Source organism: Limulus polyphemus, unplaced genomic scaffold (assembly GCF_000517525.1).
Source record: "Limulus polyphemus unplaced genomic scaffold, Limulus_polyphemus-2.1.2 Scaffold74, whole genome shotgun sequence".
Classification (NCBI taxonomy): Eukaryota; Metazoa; Arthropoda; class Merostomata; order Xiphosura; family Limulidae; genus Limulus; species Limulus polyphemus.
This window is the reverse complement of record NW_013665684.1, coordinates 863,701-875,031: the sequence shown is the minus strand read 5'-3', so window position 1 is coordinate 875,031 and position 11,331 is coordinate 863,701. Positions and strand designations below refer to the sequence as shown.

The 11,331-nt window shown below is 33.3% G+C and overlaps 1 protein-coding gene across 4 annotated transcripts in view; it reads right to left on the bottom strand.

Moving 5' to 3' along the window:
- Positions 1-3,150: 3,150 nt before the first annotated feature.
- The window catches only part of LOC106466488 (neuroligin-4, X-linked-like), a 28,389-nt gene continuing 20,208 nt past the window's right edge, over positions 3,151-11,331 (bottom strand). For 2 of the 4 annotated variants that reach the window (XM_022395034.1, XM_022395037.1), the window contains exons 6-8: positions 10,815-10,930; positions 6,268-6,779; positions 3,153-3,718 (exon numbers count right to left, since the gene is read on the bottom strand). In XM_022395034.1, the coding sequence (XP_022250742.1) occupies positions 3,455-3,718; positions 6,268-6,779; positions 10,815-10,930 (892 nt within the window). In that variant the 3' untranslated portion in view covers positions 3,153-3,454. Of the gene's footprint in view, positions 3,719-6,267; positions 6,780-10,814; positions 10,931-11,331 lie in introns of all 4 variants that reach the window. The other 2 variants (XM_022395047.1, XM_022395041.1) reach the window with 2 other exon arrangements.

Below are 11,331 nucleotides of genomic sequence, written 5' to 3'. Positions count from 1 at the left end.
TATGACTTTCAAAGTTATACAACTCGATGATTCAGGTAAAAGTTTATTTGGAGAGTTCTTCAACTGGAGATTTTCAGTACATTACAGTTTGTTCTTCAGGGTAAGATCTTCAACAGCTTATCTGTATCAAGTGACACATGTAACATGTTACCGTTCCTTTCAGTATGTTCTTAAGGGTGAGGCTTTCAGGGGCTCACTCGCACGTGTTTATTAATTAATTAATTTGTATCAGCTTCTTGCCTCACAAGAGACATTTGAAGTGTTACGAATCTTGCTCACGTGAAGTTTTAACGTTTTCGTGTTTGTTGCCCTCGTGGTGCCATCAAAGTGTTAGAGAGTTAACGTTTTATCAGGAGACTATATTTCGTTATTGCAAGTGAAATTTTCAAAGAGTTACAGATCATTGTTCTGCAAAATAATTTCAATCGTTGCCCTTCGAGGATATGTCAAATACTAAAGACTTTTTTCTCCACATGAAACTTTCAGTGCCTTACATATAGTAGTTTCGTATGGTGTTTCTCACACCTCCAAATTCTGTTGGAGGTTAGTATCCGGGAGTAGGACTTACGTCCTAGTTCGGACACCGGGTGAGCATATTTTGGTATGACGGGAATTCGAACCCGCGATCCCCAGATTGCGAATCGAGTGCCCTAACCACCTTGTCATGCGTGGCTAGTGCCTTACATATTATTGATCTATAGGCATTTGTCCAGGTGCTACAGTTTGTTCTTGTTCATACGAGAGATTTTTAAAAGGTGTTACACTCTATATTCTACGTGAGAATTGTTCACAGTATATCTAGTTAGTTGTGTATAATATTTTGACATGATAAGTCAATAATTTATATTTCTAGTAAACATTTTAAACATAACTCACAAATTGAAAGTAATACAAGTAGATGATTGGCTTTTTTCTATGAAATGATTAATTAATAACTTTTTTTCTGACCATAATCATGTTGAACTTTTGTCAGTGTATTTGAATGTGCTCGTGCATTGAGTTTACAATCGTCTAAGAGTTAGGAATAACAACCACATGGTTGCTTTTATATATATAAAGGATAAGTATTTATCACCTAATCTAGAAATGCTGCTTAATTTGGGATAGGTATTTATCACCTAATCTAGAAATGCTACTTAATTCGGGATAGCTGTTTATCACCTAATCTAGAAATGCTACTTAATTCGGGATAGCTGTTTATCACCTAATCTAGAAATGCTACTTAATTCGGGATAGCTGTTTATCACCTAATCTAGAAATGCTACTTAATTCGGCATAGATATTTATCACCTAATCTAGAAATGCTACCTAATTCTGGATAGGTGTTTATCGCCTAAGCCAGAAATGCTACTTAATTCGGGATGCTCCCAGTGGCACAGCGGTATGTCTGCGGACTTACAACGCTAGAAACCGGGTTTCGATGCCCGTGGTGGGCAGAACACAGATAGCCTATTGTGTAGCTTTGTGTTTAACTTCAAACAAAACAAATAATTCGGGATACGTATTTATCACCTAATCTAGAAATGTTTCTTAATTTGCTCCCCAGTAGCAGAGCGGTATGTCTGCGGACTTGCAATGCTAGAAACCGGGTTTCGATACCCGTGGAGGTCAGAGCACAGATACCCCTTTGTGTAGCTTTGTGCTTAACAAAAAACAAAAACAAAAGCTACTTAATTCGAGATAGCATTAAACGCACAACTCTCTCTATATATAAACCATGTATAATTAGTTTTTGTTCATAAATGTGGACAGTAGTCGCTGAATGCACTTTTCGTACAATAGTAGTAGCTTGTTTCATATACCTAGTAATTCACTATTCGAGTGGCGTTACCTTTCCTAAAACAACCTCTCAACAACAATAAAAACTATGTTTAAACTTTTCTTAACATTCTAGTAATTGAGTGGCGTTGCTTTTCTTACAAACGATCTCTCAACAGCAGTGAAAACCATGTTTAAACTTTTCTTAACATTCTAGTAATTGAGTGGCGCTGCTTTCCTTACAAACAACCTCTCAATATCAGCCTAAACCATGTTTAAATTTTTCTTAACAGTTCAGTGTTCGTGTGGCGTTGCTTTTTCTACAAACAATCTCTCAACAGCAATAAAAACTATGTTTAAACTTTTCTTAAAAGCCTGGTATTCGAGTGGCGTTGTTTACCTACAAACAACTTCTAAACGTCAACAAAAACTATGTTTAAACTTTTCTTAGCACCTAGTATTCGAGTGGCATTGATATTCCTACAAAGAACCTCGCAGCTTTGTTAAATCAGCAGTAAAAGTATTTTTTAAACTTTGCCTGAATCTACACCACACTATCAAAATTGTCTCTTTGTTAATTTGTTCTCTCTTTAACATTATTTATTTTACAGTGTTTGAAGGTTTATTTACTCTCACTGTTATTGTTGAATTGTAACTCTTCTAAATAACGTATATACAGATATATCAAAAGAAACCTTAATCCTATAAACCTCGCGTCTTCTACACACACACACAAAGAGCGCGCGCCATGTCTCGTGCACCTGTTAAGACTTTTGTTTCCCTTGTAAATACAAATAAAGTAAAAAAGTTTGTTTAATTTTTAGTAGAATTCTCTGAACCACCAATAAATTAGTATTACCTTGATTCGGTAAATGGCTGATTATTTACGAAGCATGAAACAGCTGGACTTATTTAAATTAAAATTAAAAGTGGTCATGAAATTTAAGTTCGTTGTTGTGACAGAAAAAAATCTTTTAATATATTTCTTTCTGGAGTGGAATGTATTTTTATTGGACGTATATGTAACTGTATGGAGTATTAAATAAATAAACTTATAGGATGAACTCTCTATCTTTTCTTATGTGGATACGATCCATACTAAGTAAACGGAGAATAAATAAACACACTTTGCTATGAAACTTTCAAGTTAGGCTTAGTAAATATTTCAGCGTGGGTTCTGCTATGAAAATATTAGTAATTTAGGAATATATATATATATATATATATATTTACATAAAAGGAGGTGGCAGCTATTTATTCTTTCTTTAATCACTTAGCAGCATAATGTACTTATTATGCTCGTGTACGTGATACTAAAAGATATTTTTACTTGCTAGCAATTAAAAAATAAGACAATCACTCATTTCAAGAACGAAGTACTCTGGTTTTTATTATTAAAAAAATAATATTTCATATATTATTTTCATATTAGCAGTTCCTCTAAGATGAGTTAGATGAAGGTTACCCCCAGGATTCCCTACCAGCAAGTAAAATTACGGTGACACTGTTACTCTCAGATATCCCCACAGTTATGTGAAATCGTTAGCCTATTCAACGGGAGATAGTTTAAAGTCCCATCCCACTGAGAGGGCATAATTGTAAACTTAGTTTACTTTTTCTTAGGAATACACATAATATATTCAAGAAGTTTACTTTTTTTGGAATACACATAATATATTCAAAATATGGTAGATAATTACAGCTTCTTCTCCTGCTTTTTAGGTCTGGGAGGAGTGGAAACCATGCGTCCGTCACGATGCATTAAAAAATGAACCTCTGGAGTTGGCCTCTCTTTATGATGAACCTGAATTGAGAACTTAGTCGGGGAGTGACCATTTTTAGGAGTGCCAGGAACAGTCGGGGAGTGACCATTTTTAGGAGTGCCAGGAACAGTCGGGGTTTCTCGTGTCGTCTCTTTTTGTCTTTGTGGAATTTCCAGGTGTTGATTTGGAGTTTTTACCTAAAATAATAAAACAGAAATATTAAACATTTTAACTGTGCTTCTGTCAAGTAATATATCCTTAATCTTGCTTGGTTTCATGGTACTGACATTCGGTATAACGAAGCGAAATAAGCAAAGATTTTTCTAAAGCAATGTATAATGAAATGCTAAATCTGGTCGTCGTTTGTTTAACTTTATTTAGCCACAAAATTTCTACGCAAAAGTCCTCAGTTTCACAAATTAAAATGTACTTATTTGTTATAGTTATGTCATTTATGATGTTCTTAGTTGTGCAATTTATAACTTTTTAACATGTCAACTAATATTCATTCGGTGTGTGTGGAGGGATTAAAGTAAATGTTTCAATATGCAAAGCATAAGCTGTGTACTTATAGTCATTAAGTGTGTGTGTGGTGGGGGGGATTAAAGTAGCTGGTTCAATATTCAAACGATAAGCTGTGTACTTATAGTCATTAAGTGTGTGTGTGGTGGGGGGGATTAAAGTAGATGTTTCAATATGCAAACCATAGGCTGCCTACTAACAGTCATTCAGTGGAGAGAAGGGGAGCTAATTATTTTGGGGTTCCTTTGTTCAAACATTTCTCCTAATAGTTTGTCACAACAGAAAAATAACTTTAAAAAAACACCTACAAATCCTGCTGTAACAATAAAACATTACATTTATTTTATTCAGAAGGTTTCAGCAATGTGTTATTCTGTCCGTTTCTTTACTCCTATTGGCTAGTAACAGGATGGATGAGGAAAAATATAAAATCGTATACGCTAGCGTGTTAAACTAAGTTCAGTTACAAGATTTATTTGTCAGGGATTTTGCAGGATGGAAAAACAGATGTTAAAAAATCAAAAACTGGACTCCACATTTGACATATGAATGATTACTCAAGTTAATGTTTTTATAGAATAAAGGCTGTTTCTCAGGGTTACTGCAATTATGTTAAATTTAGCGTACTTTAAAATAATATTTGTCTTATTTAGGATATTAATGCAGTTTGTTTTATTTTTATATTCTTAACTGAGTAAAATACAAACATATTTGAAGCTCATTAACAAGAAACTAAATATGTAAATAATTGTGTTTGTGAAACATTTCTTGAAGTTAAAAAAGGTACTTTTATTCAGAACATTTATGTATTTCGAATCATTAAATCATGTGTGTATGTGTATTTATCTTTAATTCTAAAAATTATATTACATATTATAAATCGTGCTCATTAACTTTAACGGGTTAAATAATTGTCTATTGTGAAACTAGTTGCAAGGAAAATGTATTAACGTGTAAAAATTGTACATAGATTGAATAAATAAATCAGAAGACGTGGATTTCATAAATACTTTGAAATGTTACTGCTAGCGACCTTTACACTAATACATTATACAAGCATAATGGGGAGGTACGTTTAACAAACTACACAGAAGGATGGAATTGGTTTGACAGAAAAATTGGATGGAAACTAATATTTTAAAGGTATTATAACTGCTTTCTGTCTAACATAATATAACTATTTCCCTCCGTCGTGATAAGTTTTTATCATCAAGTCTGTATAAGCAACTTGAAAAAGTACTGTGATAAACTACAGAGCTAAGAGGTACAGTCCACTTAGACGAAAATGATTTGGATTGAGGTTCTTCAGCTATGATAGGTTGAAAAAATAATAACGACTTATTGAAGACTCATTAATATAAAATAACAATAAAGTATATCAATTTGAGATATTAATTTTTTATTACTATCAATATGAAGATTACGGTATCATCAATGTTTAGAGTTCCAGTGTTAATTGGAAAAGAAATGAAAAGACCTTTGGTTTCAGGTTTTTAGTCGCGGCATAGTGGCTCATAGAATGGATCTTAGTTTTTTGTTGTTTTTTCAAGTACAAACTTTTAGCTCATAGTTCCGTCATCTCTTGACCGATTTGAGATCTAATTACTGTTTTGGACTTAGAAGGTCAAACCCTTTCGAATGAGGTATTTAACCATGCCCAAAGTCTCGTAGATTAATTTACTCTAATCCTGCCAAAAAGAATTTCAATTTGAGGATAGGCTGTTAGAGATTAGTAACAAAATCGAATCAGGTATACACGTGCCCCACGCTTGGTATTTCTGGCAAACAAAAATATAGCTAATAAAAAGGGGGGGAAAAGTCTCATAGATTAATTTACTCTAATCCTGCCTAAAATAATTTCCAGTGCCGCGGCTATTGAGGATTACCTCTTTTTTATAGATATTTGTTGAAAATACGGTAATAACAGTATCTCTTCAATAGCTTTCTTCCATCTTGACAACTTACAAATGATTTGCTTCTTTATTCTGCTTGTTTTTGAATTAGTAAATGTGGGAGGTAATGTGTCGACTTCCAGCAGTGAAACAACTCTCGTGAAGAAAACAGGAACTATTTCATTACTTGTATATAATTTTGTTTGTGTTGAAAGATCTGTTGCGAGTTTATCTTGACGATTTATCTTGTTTAAATATAACACCAACACAAATATAGAAGCTTAAATTCTAATACAAATCTCTTTTTAGCAACTGCAACATTTTACACAGACCTTGTAATTCCTCCTCTGGAGTTTACCCTCAATCTTATACCTGTCTCTCTGATAAAATACACCAGCAAATACGAGGACATTTAGAACAAGAAGTGAACATCCTACAGCGATAGTGACACTTAGGGCTGTTGAATAATTTGTATTCTGCAAAACGACGGCCGTTGTGTCAGAAATGCTTGTAGAAAAGGCGTAATTCAAGATCTCATCAGGGGTCATTGTCGTAAAGACATCATTTGCAGTCGGCTCAGTGCTTTCGCTGATATTCCACACCTCAGATAAAGTTGGAATAGGGAATCTTGGAGGTATGGGGATAGTTGTTGTGGTTAATGAAAAACTGGTAGGAATTACCACATGTCGAACGATGCCGTCGTACAAATTTGCGTTATCATGGTCATCTAGAAGATGATGATAGGCCGGGACACCAATGTCATTTCTGTCCAGCTTCGGAATAAGATGAAGCCATAGCGACATGCGGTGGGCGTGGTAGTGGTCACGAACTTTCGGTTTCATTCCTAGAAAAAAATGCATAACTGGTTTCTGGATTGCGACCAGTATTTAAACGAATCCTCGACAATCTGTGTGACATGTCGAAACATGTAGAGTAATTATTTTGAAATGATTTTAAGCGTGTATTGATTTTAACGATGTATATTTATTAGTGTAACATTATACATAAGTGCCGATATAAATAAATATATAACTAAGAGATGTCATACAATTCTTGTTTGTATCTTTAATGGTCTGGTTTTGGAAAATGAAAAAAAAACAAAAAACACAAACAATTTTTCAATAAACCAAACTTCGAAAAATTACTTTTCACAAAAAACTCCTTTAGTAATCTGTAATACATCAAATTCTTATCAAGTTAATGTTTAATACTTTCGTAAAAGATTAAGTATTTTTTTAAAACATTATATAAGACATGTTAATTTTAAGAACCCATGAGTAACAGCAAAATAGAATATGTTATGTAAACCACACTATATATCTATCATATCGAGTGCCGACGAAGCCTTTCGTCCAATACCAAGGCTCATAGGGTTGACTCAGATACAACAGACATAGTAGTGGTCTAGGTGCTACGAATAATACAATCATTCTATTTTTAATACTCATTAGTTAATTATTATTATTATTATTTTATTTTAATCAAGTTCACTGACCATTCATTTATTCCATTACGTAAGCTTTAAAGACCTTAAAAGAATCTTATTTCTAATTGTTGAGAAGGATAATCTATATAAGTAGCTGTTATGTCCATTTTATACCAAAGATTACCTAAGATTGGGAACGTTTTTATGAATTATTTATGCAGAAAATTGCTTTTGGGTCTATCATTTTACTTGTTACAGAGTCTCTAATAACATATGTGGCATGCAAAACTACCATAATATTCTAATGAATCCCATTAATTACTGTTGTGGTCCCTGTATATTTCGCATAGAAACTTAGTGATTACACCCATTTTATATCAGTTTATATTAAGTAAAACTACCATAATATTCCAATGAATCCCATTAATTACTGTTGTGGTCCCTGTCTATTTCGCATAGAAACTAAGTGATTACATCCATTTTATATCAGATTTTTTTTACTAAGTGTTGAAACGGCAAAATACATAACATTTATCATGATGCAGTATGTGGACCTCACCGGTAGTGAATGGTATGGAAAGAAGTCAAAGAGGACAAGATGAAATAAGGAACCAAAATGTTCTAACCTCGGGTCACTTTCAAAATACTGTCGCAAAAATAATCATACCATGACATTATATTTTTACAAAGTTTCACCCCAGAAGCACTTTAAAACAAGGGTACACGTGGGTTGTAGTTTCTGTGGTTGCTCAGTTTTGACACCAATCCTCTTAATCTTAGGCTTGATATGATTCTTAAGAATTACATAACATAGTGAATTAAACTTCACAATTATATATTGTGATTCATGCGTGAAGAAAGTGATTCTTGAGAATTATTAGAAGCGTCATGTCACGTGGCGTTTTTCCATATCAAAAACTGTCTAAACCTGGTGATGATGAGAAAAACGATTTTTAGAAATAAGCCTGCAACAGTTCTATATTTATTAAGATTAATTTGAAGAGAGTTTAATTTTGTCTTCTTTTCAACGAGACTATATATCCAGAAACCCCGAATTCTCTCTCTCTATATATATATGTCTAGACCCATTGCAGTTCAAGGTTCAAAGTCGAAATGAGTAAAAAAAGTTTCAGTTGGTTGTTAGAGCTATACCAATAACATAATTATACTATGAATATTACTTTTTTTACAGATGACTGAATGTTATTACTGACTATGCTGATATGTTAGAATGAGCTTGTCGTGCCCTTACTGCTGATGTTTATGCCCTTATCTGTGAAGTCTTGCAGTGATATGAATAGTAAAAGCATCCATGTGTGTCTGTTAAGACAACATTTATACATTCATTAACATTAAAATCATTGTTATTTGCATATGCCATCAGAACCAGTATTTAATGGGAAATTATTATTAAGCCCAGCCTCATAACAGTTTCAAAGTCAGAGACTGTATGACTTCTGAATTCTGAAAAAAAAACAAAAAACATATTTATGTAAAATATTGATCCCAGTATTTCAGTTGGATTCCTGCCAGAATATATTACTATAGATCTACACTGCACTATGTTAAAGTGTCCCTTTCATTGTACAAGTACTGCTGTGTAAATTACACTGTCCCAATTCGCAATAAACGGTTTGGTACTAATAGATATTAGTGGGGATGGTGAATTTACTGTGTCAAAATGTCAAATAATCAAACTTACTTCTCAGATCTCGTAATACTAAATGCAAAATCCTTCATTTGGAATAGACGCAATAGTTTCTATAAAGATACTTATCGTATATAATGTTCATTCTGATGAGAATGAAAATAACAGGGAAGAAGAACAGAGACGTGGGTTAAAAATTAAAGCATATTATTCTTGAGTCAGCTGGTCAGACTTTTTCACTATGTCATATGGTTTAAAGGTGTAAACAAAAGATGCCAGAATGTCTGTTTTGAGTTTGAATATCACTTATTCTGGTCCTAAAGGCGTCATTTGTTGTCTTGAATACTTTTGGGTTGGTATTTGTATCCTGATGTAATGGTTTTAGTGATACTGAGGTTCATGATGCAATAGACTTAACTTCTACAAACACTGTAGGAGGCCAGTAGCAGTCCATATCTTGATGAAGATACTGTGGTCTGGTTTGGGTGGAATATAGATTATTTCATTTCTATACATGATCTAATTGAATCACATCTAAGGAACACAGAGCATGGACAATACTGCAGCTGTTATTATATTTTGATTTAAGCTAAAAACAAACTTGTCCTTCAGACAGGTGATAGATATTTTCAAAATATTTGGGGACAATAATTACAGGAGGATAATAGTTTCTAAGACATCTTACTCGGTATTAGATTGATTGCATGATAAAATAGGTCTTTTAATAACCAACTTCCTACTAGAACCATCAAGGTTTAGTTGGTGCCCGTATCCATTCGCATATATGCTGCAATCTTTGTGTTTTGCAATATCCAAAGGTTTCGCAGAACCACCCCACACAGAGAGATTTAAACAGTCTGTTAACCAAACACTGGAGGAATACAAGTTAAGAAGATGAAGAACAACGTAGAAGTGATACCTCGTGATGACGCACCAAGTTCTTTGAAGCAACTGATTCAATAAGAATTTTTAAGAAACTAAAATAACTATCCTACTACTATCAAAATAGAGTAAAAATCGCTGTCTCATTAAGCCTTCGATAGCTCTAATAACCTGCAATGCATCCCTTTTTTGCCAATTTTAACTTTGAATCTTGAATTACAATGGCTTTACACACACATGTTAATATATTAGGTGGGTTCTTCGTCAACACGAAGGCTTAGACAAGTTTACTGGTGTAGAAAGACGTCCCATGATGTTTCTTACAGTTTTCCAGGACGTTTTAAGAAAAACTCTCTTTCTCTCAAGAAAACTACAGTACATAGTCATTAAACGTAATGCATGATGTTGTGTAATTCATAAGAATTATTTAAAGCCCTAGTTTCAAGAGATTAGTGGAAATATTGAACCGCCAAAATGATTACAGCCCACTTATACCCCCTGATTTAATGAGCGTGTGGGATGTCGGTTATTATGATGTCATAAGTCTGAAAAGACTGATGTCAGATCTATGAATATTTGATTAATTATTTGTCTCTATATGACGATTTGTATGACAATATTTTGATAGTAAATCTGAGACTGGACCAGTTTATTGCCTTTAATGTCACCTTATCCTTCGAGGGTTAAAGAGTGGGTAGAGTCATCATGTAAATATATCTTGATCTATTACATGAAAACTTAGGATGATAACACATTGTCTTTGATCATGAAATAATCAAGAGCATAAAAAGTTTACATCGATGTCAAAATAGATGAGACTCTATCCAGTATTTATTTGAGATATAAATTTGGTCAATTTATAAATAAAAAGGACATCAGGCACCAAATGATCGTACATCATAGAAAACCTTTCAAGATCTTACCAATGATAAGGTACTTTTGTTGGAGAGCGTCATATAGTGGCCATTCGATGCGATCAAAGCGATTAATTAGTTTCCCTTCAGCTAGATCACGGCGATGAAAAGGAAAATTTGGATTTCTAAAAAAACGAAAGGTGTTAAACAAACACAAATAAAATGTTTCTTAAACTTCGTCAGAGCCAGTTCATGGATAAGTCATTAAAACAAATTGAATATGTGTATATATATATATATATATACTCAGAGTCAGTTCATGAATAATCCGTTAAAACAAATTGAATGCATATATATATATATGTGCATTCAATCTTCAGAGCCAGTTCATGAATCTATATACTACTCAAACTCTGAGATTGTTTGTTTGTATGCTTGTCTGTAATTAAATTCATAAAAATGGCACGAAATATGAGAATAGAAATATAAATAGAATATGAGAAATGGGAATAGAAACAGAATAAAACAAGTTTCGTTAAACTCGGGCCATGGGTTACCGAGTTAGCGCAGTTTTTCGGGTCACTTT